Below are 19,460 nucleotides of genomic sequence, written 5' to 3'. Positions count from 1 at the left end.
TTACACTAGCAGCATTTATTTGAACGCAATCTTAATTGAACAAAACGTGATTGAAATATATATAAAAAACACCATCCTTACACATATAATCTAAGTTACTGGGGAATGTATTCCAAACTTCTATAAGTTAATAAGTAAACAACCAATAGCAGATCCAAAAGTGCGTTAAAACTGAACCCAATTAGTGTTGGAGGAAGAAGTGCTTGTAGGAACCCTAAAAAAAGAAAAAAACATATAGGTTAGTTGATAGTATTTTTTTTTCCTTTTTAAGCAAATTTGGTTTTGTATCAGAAACTGAAATACTTATCGGCACAGTTGAATCTAAGGGTTGCAAATCAACTTGTTAACGCTGAAACTTATAAGTTGGAATGAGGGTTTGGTTTCTAGAAGTTCTCATCTGCAACTTACAATTTTATAATAGCTTCCCAGGGTGTAAGTATAGGTGTATCTAGTTGATATGTTTCAATCAACACAATTATGCAGCAATAATTAAAACCAGTTGCTGCCTTGATTGTCAAACAAAATTGATTTTAGGTACCACCTTTAGACGCTATTGAATAAGAAAAAAAGAATTTTTTTTCAACTGAAAGTAGGGAGCAGCATTAAAACTTAAAACAAACAGGAAATACTACTTATATTACTACTCAGTCTTCACACTAAAGTTTTTTAGTATAAAAAGCTTTTTATTGTTCTAACTAATCGACCCTTGTGTTTCAGGAGTGGTTCTTGAAGGATTAGAACAAAAAATCAATTTTTAGCGTAAAGAGCGAGGTAATTGAGGGGGGCAATTCCCCTCAAATAATAATTTCTGTTCGTTTGAAGTTTTAATGTTCCTCCTTACTTTCAGTTGAAAACTGAACCTGTTTTTTATTGAATTTCTTATCATTTTCTTCTGAACACCAGAAAATCCAGCTCCTCCTCCACGGAAGGATCCTCTAGACAATTCAATCCCGGTGAAAATTTACCCTGAGCAATTACCCTTAACATCTTTATACTTGAAATTGTTTCGACAAAGAGAAAGTAAGACAAATAAAACGAATTTCGTATAAGAATCCTGGCAGTCCCCCGGTGTAAGATTTCCCCTGAAAAGTTCAACCTCCGGAAACTTCCCTCTTCATGGAAAATTCCCCAACAGAAAATTCACCTTCCCCCTCCCCCACTTAAAAAATGTATGCATACTTCCCAATAAGAAATGCTATACATAAAGAACGGACAAATTTTATAACTTAAAGAACTTTCCCCAGAGGCTGTAGGGGTCATGTTATCTCCAAAGTCATAGTTATTGGACCTTTCAACTATGCTGAACAAATGGCTATCTCAAAATTATTATCGGACGATCTTGGCGAAAAAGGGCCCTGGGGGGGCAGCCGCCTTCTAATTCCTCCAATCTATTTGGTCACTTAAAATGGCACTAGAACTTAGCGTACGTTCGAACGAGCCCTCTCCCAATATTCTAGGACGACTGGTTCGACATGATTACACTTGGAAAAAAAGAAAAAAAAAACAAATAAACGCGCATCCGTGATCTTTCTTTTGACAAAAAATGCAAAATTCCACATTTTTAAAGATGGGAGCTTGAAATCTCTAAAGTAGGGTTCTCTGATAAGCTAAATCGGATGGTGTGATTTTCATTAAGATTCTATGACTTTTAGGGGTGTTTCCCTTTTTTGAAAATGAGACATATTTTTTCAGGCTCATAGCCTTTGATCGGTAAAACTAAACTTAATGAATCTTATATATTTAAAATCACCATAATAAGATGATTCTTTTGATACATCTATTGATATCAAATCCCGTGTTTTAGAGTTTTGATTATTTACACTTCGTTACCACGAATTCTTTGATAACAACTAAACAACAACTCTAAACAGATGTTTAGAGAACCATCTAATGGTTCAAGACTTTGGAATGGTGAAAGAGTGCATTTAATATATCACCGGCTTTGGCTCGTCGTTTTCACCGATAAAATTGCAGGTCATTACAAAGCTATTTGATAACGTTTATTAGAAAGCAGTGAATTTAACTGCGAAAAAATATTCACTAATTACTAGTTTTCTGTTATTTACTTCGTTAAAATAAATTGCAATGTTCGTGCACAATCAAAGTTATCATGAGCCAAACTGATTTCAAACAAAAATGGTAATTAATCAAATCCCAATTTTCTAATCATAGAGTTATATATCATTTTTCAGACGCCCTAGGCAACAAATGGAATTTGGGGCATCAAACTTGGCACCCACATGTCATTCTTCAATATCTCTTGCAGATGGGTTAAGATATAAAAAAAGAACCAGACATATGCAAATTATATGAAAAATGTCAGAAATTATAGGAAAAGGTGGAATTACTGGGATATTTCAAGATAGGAGAGGGACTACTTAGGTCGAAAGGCCCCTTTTTGTCATTAGTATATCACCATTGCCAATGAGCTCCAGCTATCTTGATTGTCTCTTCTAATTATTATTTTACTGCAGAAAAAACACGTAACAATTATTAAAAATCAATATATATATGCCTTCAACAGATAAAATCTCATCCACAACAAATGTTTCAAAGTTTAGGCCCTTAGTTTATGAATAACTAATTTGGTTTTAAGCTTTAAAAAAATAAATTCGGATATATAACAGAGATCGAAATCTTTATTACAAGCTGAGTTGTAAAAGAAAATGGCTGAGGATAAGTTTTTTTCAAGGAAGAAGGAGTGGAATAGCGATATCAAGTCCACCGAACACCGAGCAAGACCCTGGGACACACATTGTGATAGCCCCACAAACAAATACAAAACTATCTATTTACCATCCTCTATATATATTTCTTGGTGTGTTTTGGACCCCTTTGGTACTCAATCTTCTGTTACTCTTCTCCTCGTTCCTCCTTACAATTCGGCATATAACACGCAATAAGTCTTAATTAGCTGGACATCTGCTTTCCAGATCGTCAACGTACCCGCGCACAATTTTAAAGGTGCTTACTATTTGAACTAGCTTAATGTTTAAGCACTTGTATGTGACTAAGGAAAAACTTAGATAACTTAACTATATACAGGAATAATTAAATTAGTGACTATACAGCCCAATCCAAAGTAAGATTCATTGGTAATAATTAATGTTCCCAGCTATGATATTGGAAAATCCTCGATATCATAATCATTTGAACTTTATATTTAGCCAATGCGCGCTTGTCCAAATTCAAAACGAAATTAGTTCATGATCAGGCTGAAGTACAGGTAGTACCAAATATTCAGGAAAAACTTCTCCGAGCTAAGCCTTAAAACTGGGATAATATTAGAGACATATGGGGTTGTCACGATTTATAATATGGAAAAGAAACAAAAATTGATACATCTAGAGTAAAAGATGATGACAAAGAATGTGATTATAACGAAAAACACCTAAGTTTGCACTTTGGCACAAAGAAACTTCATATTATTTTATTTCCCCGGTAAAATTATAAAAGTTAATTACTCTCTCGAGAAAAGTCAAATAATGTCTTACCGTGCTGAAGAAGTAGTTATACCAGTGAAATCACCCCAGTCTGAGCTGCCCTGAGATACACCATTGTCAACCCCAACGTCAAATAAGGAAGATTCATCTGGACCTAAAAAAAAATCAACAAACAAAGAAATGCTGATGGAGCTCAATAATATTACATTGTAAAGCTAATCTCCAAGCCAAGCTACGGTTATACTTCCGAACCAATCTTAATTCTGAATTTTGACTGTTTATTCTTGCGAACAGAAAAACAGCAGGGCTCGAGCTAAACAAAGTATATAACTTTCTCTTACCAATCGTCGTTAATTAACTGTTGTTTTTGTGATATTTCATTTTATCAGTCAGTGATACACAGGCAAAAGCCATTCTCTTCGCGACAAGGCAGACTGAGATTTAATGAATCTATCTTAATATTTAGCCGTGTTTTGATGAAATTGAATTTCTTTTTATCTGATTTTCCTAAAGAAAATGACAAGTGAGAATCAAGATTAATGCTTAGAGAACTGTATTACTGCTGCACATTTTTTCTCCCTTTTTTTAAATAGAGTTCAATTTATTATCTAATCGAATAGAAGAAAAAACCGGATATAAATCATTCACTGTACTAATCTTAAATTGGACTATCATTATGAATAACTTTTACCACCCCCTTTTGCCGCAATTATACCATGAAGACTAGCGAAAACCTCTAAGTAACACATTTGCATATTCCTTGACCTACTTGAAGTAGGTTACTGATACTGAAATTCGACATCTTATTAGTATTCCTGATGTGATTACCAGCGTAGAAACTGAATTACTAAGGACATGAAAATACAAACCATTTTTGTTCCCTGTGCCCACATTAGGGCTATTTATTGCTGATAGCCATGATTTTCTAACATTCTTCTTTTGGTTGTTTTAAAATTATGAAGTTTCTACGAAAATATTGCATTTTCCCCGGTGTTGCCATAGAGAAGCGTGAATAAAATAATTAAGCAAAGCTTAAAATTAGTTCATTTTGTCAACTCCTTTTGTCCATAAAGACGTCAGTTGTTACATTTACACTCTCTTGATTTTTAAGAGCAAATACACCTTCAAAGGAAAACTATACTTTCTTAAGCTCCTTGATACTATATATTTTTAGCTTAATTTTTTACCGATTTCGCCCATGTTTCTTTCTTTTAATTTGGTGCTCCCTGCTACCAAAAGCATATGGAGGTTTTTTTCAGTAAATTTCAATTCCTGATTTTTTAAGATTAAATAGTTATGTAAATTTCAGCTTAAACAATTCAAACGATTAGATTTCATTTACATTGTCCTTGGGACCTTAGCGGCCAAACTAAGGCTCCAATTAACCATATTATAACCTCTTAACCATTGGAACTTGCAAACATATGTGATTGATCTAATTGCAAATTTGTTGACTTTATTAGGAACAGCTTTGACGACCTTCATCGTCAAAAGGGAATTCGATACCGTAAATGTTGTTTCGCAAGTGTCAGGGCCGGCTGAAAGTCTCAAAGACAAAGAGCCCATTAGCAAATCTTCCCAGCACCATGAGGGAGGTTCCAAAGCAATTTTGGTAGAAACTGATAGGCGATCTTAAATGTATCGACAGTTCGAAAAGCTAACGAGAGCCTAGTTTAAAAACAATGAAAACCTATAATCTCTTACTAACTGTTAAGAAAAACAATGTCTAATCAATGTACAAACAGCCTAAATAATAAGCATCCTGGGCCGACAAATGTTTTAATCAAGGCGTTTAGCATAACAGGAAACTTCCCAAGCTGTAAAATTATTCAATGATACTTCTTTTGAGCTGATTATCAATGTTTTCCAAGCAGGTATACTAAAAAAGTTTATAATGGACGATTAAAGGGGATCCCTTACTGTGCCGAAGAGCCGACTCATCTGATCTTTATTTCCTGTGTTATTGCCAAGCTAATCCTGTTCAAAAACTTTAAACATCTGTTGATGTCTTACAAATTAAAAGTGCCGCAAAAGGACTTTTTGGGGATGTGTTCAAGTCTAAAAATTTTTATAAATATATAGTTGGAAAAATATATGATAAAAATGAAATCAATAACAAATGCACGTTTTTTTGCATTTGACTTGACAGATTATGGACGATATATGAACAATTAACAGCAGAAAATAAAACAAAAGTGCAGGAAAAGAAAAACAATGGGATTCGATTCCTGATCAGTATGCTATATTGTTTGGTAGGTGAAGTGTTTCCTACGGCAGAGAAATTGTCCTGTGAATCCTACAGTAACAAAATGGCATTACAATTACACTAATCGAAAACACACCATTCAGTTTTAACTGACCAATCAGAGGCTGTCTTCACTTTGCCTTTGACAGATAATACTGCAAGTAAGTCAGCCAATAAAATGGCAAAAAAAATTGGGCTTGTAATGACGCAATCCACTTTTTTGTTTTGCCTGTAAAAACAACAAATAAAACAGAACTTTAAGCAAGCAGTACCTGAGGTTAAATAAACTAAACTGCAAAATTTAAATTGTCAATAGAAAACTTGTTTACTTTCCCCTGTATATATAAACATAAGGATATATTGCCCTTCTGCGACCAGGGATTCACAAACAGTTTTGGTCAGCTGGAAGTTACTTACTAGTTCTTGTAGTTTTGGTAGAAGATTGGATCCGAGATCCGACAGAGGGAGGTGGGGGTAGAAATCCAGAGCCAACGGGCTTAGTCCGTGTGCGAGATGGGCTATCAGAAGTGCCCTCCTTTTTCTAAAAGACAAAAATAAACTTACTTCGGTTCTCGTTTTTCGATTTTTTTCTTCTTGTTATCTAAGAGCACGAGTTACAACTACATACTGAAAAAAGACGCTACATAAATCCCAATCCTTATACATATATAGGCTAATAATTTTCGTAATAGTCAATCATATAATTAAAAAAAAAGTATTAGGCAGACTCTTAGGAAAATCCACAAATGATGAAACTCTTAACTGACGAAAATACTCTTTAGAGACTCTAAAACGATTCAACGAGTTTTCATTAGCTTTCTTCTTTGGAGGATCGGCATTGGAAGAAATTTCACCTACTGTTATAAGCATGAGATATCTATTCAAAATAGCCAGAAAAATAAAATGGAATATGATGACCGAAAGCCCAGAGGCTTAAAAACTATTTCTACGGATCATAAGAAAAGTCACATATGTCTTTTTTACTAATAGGAATCTTTTTTGCTATATTTAAAAGAGCGACCAAACTGGGGATATCGAAGCAAACTCGAATTGATAGAAAGCAAAAATGTTGACACTTTATTGTAAAGCCTTCGCTGCAATTCGTGGAAACATCATATCGTCACGCCTCAAGGGTACATCTCACATTTTCACATTTCTAAGATAATTGCCAAAAACCTCTAGGTACAGTGTTGGCAAAATTAGGATCGGTAGATCAGATAGATCGAAGTTTGATTGAAGATACATCGCTCAGCAGAATAGCTCAATTTTGTCCACTTTTCCATGCGAGAAATATTCACAAAAGGTCCAATTTCTGCTGTTAAATAAATTTATGGTACAATTTTTAATCAGTTAGTTCATAATTACAAAGGACAGCTTAAATATTAATACAAATTCTTAAATTGTAGCATGATCTTTTTTAAATAAATTGAAGACAAAAAACATTATGTAAGTACTGTACTTCAACTGAAAAAAAAAGTTCAAGCCAATGTCTGAACAATTGCAACACAAAAAGCTCAGCAAATATCGCTTTCTCTTCCTTTCTCGTTAATAATTCAATATCTTAAAAAAACATACCCTTTTTGAATAAAAAAATATATATTTTGCGAGATTTAAGACAAAAATATATATGTGCGAGAATAAAATTGCGAGAAACTATGTTAAAAATATACGTTCTTGTGTGATTCGAAGGCTAGAAAAAGACCTAAAAATGAAGCAGTTGTGACACACATGTATAAGCTGTTTAGCAAGCGACTATATCTCGTGGGGACAAGCTTCCATGATTTTATTTCACGTTATTAAAGTGGAATCAGCCTTACATGCACGACGCAACTACAAGATAGGTACACTGAGATTTGCTTTTAATAGATCCGTAAAAAAAAAAAAAAAAATCTAATTTGATTGCTCATATGAGAATTCAGGACAATTTTGTCTTGGTATGGACCGTCTTAAAACAGTAAGCTTACGTGCGTTAAACGCACCTTAATTCTAAAAAAAAAATGATAATAAAGACCAATAAGGTTATACAACACTTGCTTCTATTAGCACATATTGAATAAGCAAAGAGATTGGAAGCGAGCCTCCGTTAAGGCACAACTAGACCTTAATTTTTTACGACATAAACTTAGAAATATGTTTTCCTCCACCTGGGTTGAACTGGTTATTGACACCGAAAATGTATAAATAGGACAATACCAGTTACTTCTGTTAGGCTAAAATTAAAATGCTTATTACTTTGTTAAATTACTAAAATTTCTTTAAACTTCAGTCAATTATTGTTCATTGTTGCGAGATCCCAACATCACATACACAATTTTCGATTATTTATCTCTTAGTTTCCGAGCTAAAATCCTTTGATCACGAAAGCAGGAAATAAATAAACCGAGGGAGGCAGTAGGGCTCCTCCAAAACACAATAATGAAATAGCTCTATATCAACAAGGATCTGTTAAATGGATCTGTGCAACTTTAGAAAGAAACGTTACATTAGAATCCACAGCCTGTTCAGCAATGGCGCGCACTTTTTTTATTATTATTTTTTTTATTTTACTTAACTACATATTTTAGTGGAGAACACTCGGCAGAAAAATTACATCAACCAGCATTTAGAGGGGAGGGGCAGAGGGGTTATTTCAGTTGGTTGGAACTTTCAAAGAAAATATATTTTCAAGCTCGAGTAGCCCAATTCTTTCCAATGTGCGTTTCTGGAGTAGACAGGTGGTCCTTACTCAAATCTAATTGGGTTAGATATGAGTGAAATGTTTGACTTCTGAAACATCAACAGAAGTCGATGTTTCACGGCATAAAATCAACAGAAACGAGTACAATTTGCTGTGGCGTGATCTATATTGTTACTTAAAAAGAGCATTACATATTTGCATTGTCGTTCAGATGACCCCTCTTCCAATATTCTACTGCCACTGGTTTGATATAATTACCCCTAGCGAAAAAGCGAAAGATAACAAACACATTTATGCTGTTACTTACAGCTATGTTCATATTGATTTTGATAGTCTGTCCATCTTTAAAGCCCAAGTCCAGTTTGGGCTGCAAATCTTCTGGTTCGTCGGACTTTTTCAACCACTTGAAATGATCTTGCAAAGCTACATTTAAATCAAAACTATCGGATCTGTCAGAAAAACCAATACCAATAAACGCTGATCGACCTTAAAAGAAAAGAAACTGTAGGGTGCTGAAAACAGTTAAATTGGCTCTATGGGAATTGGAGTTCTGCACTGATGTGACAAAAATTTTGGTTCCAAAATAACCAGGAAGTTTTTTTTTAGGCATCCTGTCTTTCTATATTTTTGAATTAAATAAAAACATTCAACCAATTTAAATTAGTTCGGCACCAATCTGACAAAACTTTTGGTTCCTAAGTATCCAGGGAGTTTTTTTTTATTTTCTTTTTATGGGAGCTAAAAAAAAGAAACAAAATCTTCTTCTGATCTTCTTTCTTCTTCTATTTAACAGCAGGCGGGCTTTTCAGTGATACTATTTAGCCCTTTTCCTTTTGCGTCACTCTGTGGGCTACAGAGCTACTGGCTTGATTGCCTCATGATTATTAGATATTTTCAGATATCTTTCAGTAGATCTTTCGACTCTAGGAGTTCAATTATGAGATGATAGATGTCGATTTCTATGCTCTGTGTGCAGGTATAGTTGGCTAGGCTCTTGGCTGATAGTGAGATTTTGTGGTGTTTGAAGCATTTTTACAAAGCAAGGTATGTTGTGCAGACGTCAGCATATTACATTCAAATAGGCAATGGTCAATTGTTTCATTATTCATATTGCAATGCCTGCAAAGAGGGGACAGGAGAATTGAACCACTTGAATTAGAAAACTTATACGAGAATGCAATAAAATGTAGTCCATTTGTTCCAGAACGAATTCTATGATAAATTTTAGAAAGATACTTATTGGGAAAGGGGCAAAGGATAGGATTAATCTTATTAAAATTAATATCTGATAGCCTCCATCGGTAAATATCTCTGATTGGGATTGGTCTCCCACTTGGCTGGTCAATATTTATAGAATTTTTTGCTATTTCATCAACCTGATGATTACCACTTATGCCAGAGTGGCTAGGAATATACTGAACATAAGTTTATATGCCACTTCAAGCAAGTTTATCTATAATACTGAGACAATGATACTTGTCAATATCCAGCTTATAATGAGGAGCTGAGGCCAGCAACTCAAGGCTTGATAAAGAGTCAGAATATACAATAATATTATTTGAATTTGCAATCAAAGGTTGGTTTTCCTTAAGGTGTTCTAATGCCATGATTATGGCATTTAACTCAGCAGACATTATAGATAAGTTGTTATATAATCTCTAGCCCATTGCAATTTTCAGGTGAGGAAGGAAAGCATCACTTGCTACCTTCTCATTCATTTTTGACCCATCAACAAATATTTGGAAGTGGTTCTTATAGGTAGTTGTATTAACTTCAGCAAAATTTTTCTGGACAAAAGCAATAGGGGTTAAATCTTTATTCCACTTTGAGAAATCAGTATTTATTATGGGACTTGACCAATTCCATGAAGGGGATTGGGGGAAAGTGGGTACAATAGACTTTGCTGCTACGGAGACCTTCTTCTGAATGTTCGCACACTCACCTGCAATGCCTCTATACACGGCTTGATTTCTTAGCCAATTATGTAGGATGTATGAGCTATTTGATTCAATTTTTGTAAGATTTTTGTCAAGAGAAAGCTATGTATCTCCCTAGTGTTGCCAAACCACTTTCCATAAGCAGAAACTTGGTGCTTGTGGGTTTCCTAAGACCAAATATGAGACGTATTATATCATTTTGTGTTGTTTCAATTTTTTGCATCTGGGTCTTTGCACATGCACCATATACGATGAGCCCATAGTCAATGTGGGGTCTTATATGTGATTTATAAAACTGGAGTAAGGTTATCTCCTTACAGCCCCAGGGTGTGGAAAGAAGTCTTTTTAGTATATTTGTTTTTCTATAGCATTTTTTTTATTGTGTTTGAAATGTGGAGGTGGAAATTAAGTTTTTGGTTCAGCATGAGACCTAGGTAATTAATATGATTATCTTCTGGAATAGTTGTTTTATTTAGAGTTAGTTTTGCATTAACATGGTTACGCTTTCGGTGAAATTGGATTATTTTTGAATTGGTAGGTGCAATGGGTAAATCTGAATGTTGAGACAATTTTTCAAATTGGAAAAGTGACTTTTGCAGATTTGACTGTGCTATCTCAAAGGTGTTGCCAGATGACCATGCACCAGATCGTCAGCATATTGTAGATTCGTGTGGGGTATGTTCATGTCCCAGAGATATAGGGCAAACAGGAGGCAACTGAGGACTGCTTTCTGAGGTAGGTCTTTGGTTGTTGTCTTTTGGGGTGAAGATGCTGAACCAACACAAACAATGAAACTTCTCACTTCTATGAAGGATTTTATAAAAGATACTAGCTTGGGGGGTAGTCCAAGATTTGCAAGTTTGTTTAAAAGGATTTGGTGGTTCACATTGTCATATGCCCCTTCAAAATCTAGGAAAGCTGCACCTAGGACACTATTTTTTGAGAATGATTCATTTATTGCATCTGTTAGCAAAATGAAGTTGAAGAGTGGTGTTTCCTGAATCCAGTTTGAGTTTGAGGGATCATATTATTGTTTTCAACAAACCAGAGGAGTCTGTAATAGATCATTTTCTCCATTATTTTCCCCATCACAGGAGTAATCATTATGGGTCTATAGGACTCAAGGTTATCTTTGGGTTTTTTTTTCTTTAGGATTGGTAGGAGGGACGAACATTTCCATTTATTGGGGAACATAAAAGAAGCCCAAGCGTGATTATAACAATTTAGCAGTTCTTGTTTGTATGAAGGGGTGAGATTCTTTATCCATGTAGGGTGTATATTATCATGCCTGCTCCTTGTTTTGGTCCAAATGTGATGAAGTGTATGATTCAATTACTGGATTTAAAATGTATTACTTATGTACTCGGATCCTGGGTATGGTTGGTAACTTGAGTTCATAGGACTTATGGATATTTTGCTTCGATTACTTGATGTTAGCTTATTAACAAAAAGAGTTGCAAATAGCTTAGCTTTTTAATCATCATTGTCATAATGGGTATTATTATGCATAAGCTCATACAGGAGTGGGTTGGGGGAAATCTTTTTCCCACAGATGTAGCGTATGCCTTTATGTATAATTGGCTCATGTGTTTCTCTGGAGAGATTATTTGCAAAATTATTCCAGTAATTATATTTAGCATCTATTATAATCCTTTTTAGATTTGATTCAGCTTGTAATTTTTTTAAACATGTAGTAGGTGATGGTTTTTTTATGAATTCTTTCCTAGCTGCCTTTTTTATTCTCCATTTATTTCGGCACTCATTTGTCCACCATGCTTTAGGAATGTGTTTAGGGAAGGTTTTCTTGGGTGTTGTCCTGGGGAGAGCATGATTAGATGTATTTACTAGTAAAGATGCCAAGAGTTCGGCAAATGTGTCAACTGTTGTCTTTAAAATGCATGAATTTTAAGGGAAAATTGTAATTTCGTCTTTTAGCTTATTTTGGAACATAGACCAATTTGCTTTAGTGTTAAGATATTTGGAGGTATGTGATATAGTTTTAGCAGGTTCATTTAGGGAGCACACTATAGCAAAGTGGTCAGTACATAGACTATCAATTTTATTTATATAAATTTTATTCAAAATATTTAATGACACAATTTTTAGGTCAATTGTGGAGAATTTTAGGTCAATTGTGGGTTGAAATAAGTATTCAAGTTTGGAGGGGTAGCAACAGCTAATTCATTATTATTTGAAGTCATATACTCAATCAACTTACCAGCTTTATTTGCTGGTTTATTCCCCCACAAAAGGCTGTGGGCATTGAAATCTCCACAAATAATGATATTTTTTAACATATTAGAATTATTTATATAATTAAAGAAATCCATGGCATCTGTAGTTTGGCCATTAGGGTTATAAAAGCTTATTATATAGGTTTTTATATTATTCAGCCAAACACTAATACCAATTGCATCAACATGATTTGCAAAATTTGGAAAATTGACCCCACATAATTGTATATTATTTTTAACTAATAGAGCTACCCCACCTCCTTTTCTCTCTGATCATCTATCCTTTCTCGGGATAGTATATCCCAGATACTTAATTTGTTGATTTTGGGTTAAATGAGTTCCCTGGAGGCAAGCAATATTAATGGAATTATTATTCATAAAAGATATTAGTTCATTTAGCTTATTTTCTGTGAGTGATCTTATGTTCCACTGGAGTATTGATATGTGTTGTGTTATTGATTTATTTTTCATATGACTGTGTATCAATGTTCAGCTTTGTTAAAAGTAAAGCAAGAACTTTTTTTGCTTGAATGAGCATATCATCAGGGATAAAGATTTTTGCCAATTCTGCAATGATTTTTGTTTTCTGTAGTTGATGTATGTTCATGCCCTGAACTGCATTACAGTTTAGAATGAATAAGGATATATTTGGGGATTGCATGTTTGGTTGTGCAACCTGTTTGTCAGTTAAGGGATTAATTCCTGGTAGTGTTTCTGGTTTGTTTCTTCTTGGGAGGGGGGGCCAGGCTGACCTCATCTCACCGGACAAGGAGGCTTGTTGACTTGGTGATTCCTTCTGATAAGGATGAGAGCTAGGGAGCGTAGAAGATGGTGTTTTATACGGGGTACTTGATGCATTGGGGGCGTTTGACTTGGGGGTTTTGGTTGGTTTCATTACGGGCTTTATTTGGTATTGTTGGGCAGCATTTGCTTCCATTGCTGCAAAGGGGTATGGGATGGCCTTCTCTGTTGCTAGTTGGAGTGTTAGGGCTCTTTTCTTATGTGCAGGGCATAGTGATTTATTTGTAGATTCATGTGGGCCTTTGCAATTGATACATGTAGGCTGAGTGTTGTTGCAAGTTGTCAACTCTTTAGGATGATATGCTTTACAATTACTGCACTCTAGGAGAATTTCATTGCATTTGTTTGTTGTGTGTCCCAGTTTGAGACACTTCTGACACTGGATAGGCTTAGGTTTGTATTCTTTGTGCGGTTTGATTTGCCCAAACAGGAACAAACCTTCTGGGATATTAATTTTTTCCTTCAGTGTAAATAAGAAGGACCTACTTGTTTTTAGGCCATTAGAGTTAGGTTTGCCAAGTTGGGTAACATCTTCAACTGGGATTGTGTTGCCAGCCCTATCTGAGAGCCCTTCTTTTAACTCCTGAATTGATATTTCAGGGGGCACATTATAAACTACCTTTTTTGTTGGTGATTGTTTTGGGTTCTATTTAGATGCATTAATTGTTGTATTCAGAAGGGATTTTAGGCTAATTATTGTGTCTGTTGATTCCTAACCTTGGACAGCTATTAGCAGAGATCCATCAGGGTGAATATTAAGGGAGAACATTGATTTTATCAATTTGAAAATTGCAACTCTAATTGCAGTAATCTTTTTTATTTCAAAGGGGGTAATAGGAGTAATTTTAAGGTAAATTCCAAAGTTTTGGGAGGGAGGATCTTGGGCAGGGAGAGGGGAAATGCTTTTGATTGGGGAGATTTTTTCCTTTTTTTTAGAGCTTCTAGAAAGGACCTTTTGAAACCCATTATCATTATTTATGGTGACATTGACCCCTACACTGATCATTGTCCTATTCTCAGAACTGGAGCTATCATATGAACTTTGAGATAGTGAACTTGACGAGCCAAAATGGGTATCAGGTTCCCTGGTATTTGGGGTGGGATCTGGGGGGACTTTTTTTTGGAGGACTTCTAATCATTGCCTATTGGAAAAAGCTTTAAACTACAACAAAACTAAAACAAGAAGGAATAATACAATGATATCAAACCGTCTGCACTATACTATGGGGAAGAGAAACACCACAGTATAGCCCTGAGGATGATTTGAGCAGGATTGGTTCGGTACAACTGCTGATTAATTGAGATAATATTTCACAAGAAAATTTATTTTAAATTTCTTAAAATGTTGCTGCCTGTGTTGCGATCTGTTTCTTCTAATAATCGCTTCTTCTGTATCTTCAGATGTTCAAGCTTGATCCATAGCTGAATACAGAATCAGCTTCTTTCTTCCTTTTTTCAATGACTAAATTCCTCAAAAAAGTGCACTATTAACCCATCCAAAACTTTATTATAATCCATATGTACAGCCATAATAAAGTAATCCTTTGCAACACCATAGTTTCGTGGATATTCTCGGATATTTAGTGACTTACTTCTAAGGCTGTTTTTATTTTAGAAAATATTTTCTCTTGGCCATCTGGGAAGTGTAACCAGAGGTGGATACAATCATTGGTGGATGTATTTTTATTTGAATGCAATATCTCTGGCTGATAACGTTGATGAGCATAACTAACCACCAAGAATATGCGGCATTCTCATCATACTTGAACAAAGTAGTTACAAGAAATTAACTATTTTATTCCAATAAAATAGCAACAAAGAAACTAGTTTATAAAAATAGTTCGGCTGTTTAAACTGTAGCCTGGTTGAAAAAGAAGAAAATTAACAAAAAAAACATATAAAAAATTAACCTTATCTAATGAATTTGAGTATTACAAGTTTAATGGTTTTCATTGACTTTTCTTTTCTGCCTAGGACGGCTACTGGTTAGGCCTACACGCCAAACATTTTCGTATCTAAATAAAAAGTAGGTACACATCGTATTACATAATGTGTCTTACATTGTATTACATAGCAAAGCAATATAAAAACATCGTAATACACAGCAAAAATATTCGCATAGCCTCTTTATCACTGTCTTTGCAGGGGAAAGTTTCTTGGAATTATTTCAAGAAAACCAAACCCACGAATAATTGTACCAACCTATGAGTTCAATGTATGTCATGTATTTTTGGCACGTTAATGTAAAAACAATGATAGCAATGTACAGGGTAAGTACCTTATAGGTAGTTATTACCTTAATAGACTCGAGGATAAGAAGATAGTATGCCGAGCAGTAAGAGATGGCATAGGGAGGAAATTTACAAACGAACATTTTCAAAAGCCTTTAAGTTTGGTAGAAGGAAGGAAAATTGTGCATAAAAACTTTCAGAGCGATATATCTTACGAGAATTATGGAAGCTGTATTTACATATCAACATATCAGACACGGCAAAAATCTGGCTTATTCTTAGCTAGAGCCTAGTAAAGAGCGAACCGCTTTATTGGAGCTATTCATCTTTACTAAGACTAGCGCCGGAGATATGTCAGTAATACATAGGCTAAAACATGATTTTCAAAGGTTTTCAAGGGACAGGAGGAGCTGAAAAACACCATCGACGGGTTTCTGATCATGGTGATTCCAGTGGTGCACTTTTTACTGTGATTCATCGTCATTTCCAAGAGTTGCTGTGGCAATGACACCAAAAAGTGAGCGCTTTCACGGGATATAGCATTTTAATCCAATACTATCAAGGAAAATTTGTATAAAGAACATAAATATAAGCATTAGCTTTTAAATGTGATGGCTACCTTTTAAATGTCATACCTTTTAGCTTTTAAATGTCATATTTTTTTTTTCATGTCTACCACCATGACAAAAAACAGACAAAAAGTTTAGTCCTGCCCAGCCTAAAAAATAGAATTTCAATTGTTCAGATGGAAAGATGAACACCTCCGGTTATAATAATTAAATTGCATCAAATATTTCAAAATGGTGAATCCAATGGTAGATTTTTGTTTCGATTCATTGCCCTTTTTGAAGGCCAAAAGGAGTTTTTTTTAGAAATTTCCACATTTAATTTTCGTCATTACTTTTATCTTTGGGTTTAACATGGATAGCAGTTACCATTCCTAAATCCATGTAAAATGGCCATTCTCTTACATTTTAAAATTTACGTAAAAAAATAATTTTTATTTCGGTTACTATGGGATAAAGTTTCCTCTTTACTTTCGCTCTATTGTTCCAACCAAGATGTTTTAGTTTGTTAGTTTTTTTCGTTTAAACTTTGGTCTCGTTCAACAATAGCTATCGACTGAAAAATCTAATATGGCTGACTGAATTAAAATTATCAAAATTACAAAACCTACTGAGCTCACCAGTTCCAAAGGAAGTAATGCCGCGTGGCGGCATATTTAGTCTTAAAGATAAATTACTCCATGTAAAATAAATGGCTAATACAGATATTTCTTTGAAAGCTTCATTTAAATAATGTGTTTCATTTGAGGCTCGATAAAATTACGTACAGTGATGTAAAAATGCGCATCGGCCTGGCAAATATTTTGATGATAGGCCAATTTTAAATATTGCTTCAGCAAACTAAACCGATTACTTTCAAATTATTGATTAGGTTTCAAAAGCATTAACTAGGCATCTTGTGTCTATATTTTATAAAAAAAAAAAAATACTGGCAAAAGCTTGCAAATAGAAAGTCAAAATGCATTTATTCTAAATTTCTTTTTTTTTCTGTAAAGTTTATTAGTAAGGCTGTTTTTGTTTTGTTTTTTGTAGTTGATTTCCTGACAAAAAAAAAAATGTTTGATAATATAAACTAATTTCCTTAAAGCAGAAATGGCACTCTAGACTTTGGAATATTTTAGGGGTGTTAGCACCACTTTCTTTTCAAAATTTTTGGTCATTTTAAGTTTGACCAATTACTTATTTTAAATTATTCATTTTTATGAATAGTGATATCAGCCATTTTTAAGTATTACTTGTTTCAAGAAACTAATGTTACTGCTTTTAGGTTTTAATGTCATTAAAAAAAACAATTGGGGAAACCTTTTTTTAACCTGTTCATTTTTCCAGTTGACATAGTTTTATTGTATAAATATTTGTAATTTTGTTTTGGCTTTGCTTCTTAAGAACTAAAATACTAGATTGCAACAAATTTTTTTTATAAAACTTGAATGCTTAGTCAAAATATCCTAATCTTCTCAGGACCCCCTATAAGCCAACCCATTCCCCATCCATTAAAATTTGAGGTTGATTCGGCCAAGGGAAGAATTTCTAATGCTTCAAGCAGATTGGACAGCTAAGACCAAAAAAGCCCGTTTATTAAAAATCAATCTCTGAACTAATGACAATGTGCGCAATTTAGGTCCTATAGCTGCGTAGGCCATGTCATTCCTGAAAGAATACTTATCGGACCCGAGAATTCAGAGCAAAATAAAAATATCAAATATAACAAAGGGAGGAAGGGGGGTGACAAGAGAGACTGAAACATACTGAAGCGGTGACAGAGAGAACATACTAATAGTATTGACAATCACTTACTGCCATTCTCATCTTGAATTTTAATAACAAAATAACGAGAAGAGTCACTGACAGCTTCAATAGCAGGACCTGGGTACTGATCTATAGGACATTGACCAAAAAGTTCACCATTATTTTTGTCTTCTAGTTTCAGTGCACATTTGTGGCCTTTGGCAACAAGCCTCAATCTTCCAGACCAGTCTGGTCCAGCCAAATTCCAATCTGCTGCTCTGTAAGTATAATTGAAAGATATCAATGAAAGTGGAATATCTAATGATGTAAATCGAACTACTGGGTAATTATGAAGAAATAATAGCAAACACAAAAACAATCAATTTGTCTAATCTTTAACATGTAAACAAAAAAAGACACTAGCAGCTTTTACATACTGCTCAAACAATTGCCTTTGCATTTCAAATCATTGCTAAGCAGGAAGAACTTAAAGGTAAAAACGTAAAAATTGCATACAGAGAGGGGACCCACGTTTGAAGACACCCCCCGCCCTGCTAAACAATTATTTCTGAGTTCTTCAAACGAACCTTTTTTTACATGAATGTCCTCCATAAATATCAGCAGGAGGATCAGGTGTTCAATATCCCCGTTGAAATAAGAAGACACTACAAAATATATATGAACAGAAGTATGAGAAATCTTAAAATTTAACTTTCGGTAAAAACGTCACTCTTGGTAGCTCTTTCCCCCTACCCTCCAGGGAAAATTTCCTGGCATTGTCCATGATGTCTTCTCCATTGTTTGTATCGATAAGCGCAGTAATGTAATTTTTTTATGTTGCAAATAAATTTTCTTTTTCAATAGGAGGGGTGATATCACCCTACAGCACCCATATTATAAGATTAGTCCAAAATTATTTCCAGAAATAAAGGGAGATAGGATATTAATTTTTACTATGTAAGAAGGGAAAATAGAACTATTTTCTGTTTTAATCTTGTAAAAAAAAAAAAATCCTGATAGTACTTACCCTCCTCCATAGTGAGATACCTAGGCGGCACTGACGGTCCTCCCCATGTCGCCCCATTTTGTGCCTACAAGGATATGAATATAACCTTTCATGTTACATAGAAAAAATTTTACCCAGGTTACACCGCTTTATAAAAAAATTAAGGAATGAAATACGATTAGAGATCAATTTTACCACGAACATCCTTCTATGTTTATATGAAGGCCAACAGAAAGCTGGAAAATCTGGGCATAAAAATGCACTTTTGAGGCCTCAGGTATGCCTACCACCTACATTGACACAAATATTCACCAGCCCTCTTCCCCAAGGGCTGATCAAAATAACACACCATTGTATTTGATTTTATCAAGCCTCCAATGAATCAACTTAGTTAAATATATCTATAAAAAAATTAAAAAGTAAATTTATCTGAGCGTTCGTTTCCGTAAGCAATGGCAGCACTCTCGGGCTTCTACCCGAGAAGCCCTAGATACTTCTTTTTGAATATCCGTATTTCTCTATTTATTATTCTAAGAAAAGATTTTAGCAATGAGGCCTTGAACATCTTAAGCACTTTCATAATTTAATCCAA

General features: G+C 34.5%; 1 protein-coding gene across 1 annotated transcript in view; it reads right to left on the bottom strand.

Annotated features, from left to right (window-relative positions):
* Positions 1-19,460, bottom strand: part of LOC148956538 (NECAP-like protein CG9132) — a 38,326-nt gene continuing 18,866 nt past the window's right edge. Inside the window, exons 2-6 of the mRNA XM_089085936.1 lie at positions 17,932-18,140; positions 8,673-8,851; positions 6,106-6,229; positions 3,495-3,597; positions 1-214 (exon numbers count right to left, since the gene is read on the bottom strand). Of these exons, the coding sequence (XP_088942062.1) occupies positions 166-214; positions 3,495-3,597; positions 6,106-6,229; positions 8,673-8,851; positions 17,932-18,140 (664 nt within the window). The 3' untranslated portion in view covers positions 1-165. The remainder of the gene's footprint in view (positions 215-3,494; positions 3,598-6,105; positions 6,230-8,672; positions 8,852-17,931; positions 18,141-19,460) is intronic.

This window comes from Artemia sp. Qi Xiang Cuo, chromosome 1 (assembly GCF_049724085.1).
Source record: "Artemia sp. Qi Xiang Cuo chromosome 1, ASM4972408v1, whole genome shotgun sequence".
Taxonomy (NCBI): Eukaryota; Metazoa; Arthropoda; class Branchiopoda; order Anostraca; family Artemiidae; genus Artemia; species Artemia sp. Qi Xiang Cuo.
This window is presented reverse-complemented; position numbering and strand designations above follow the sequence as displayed.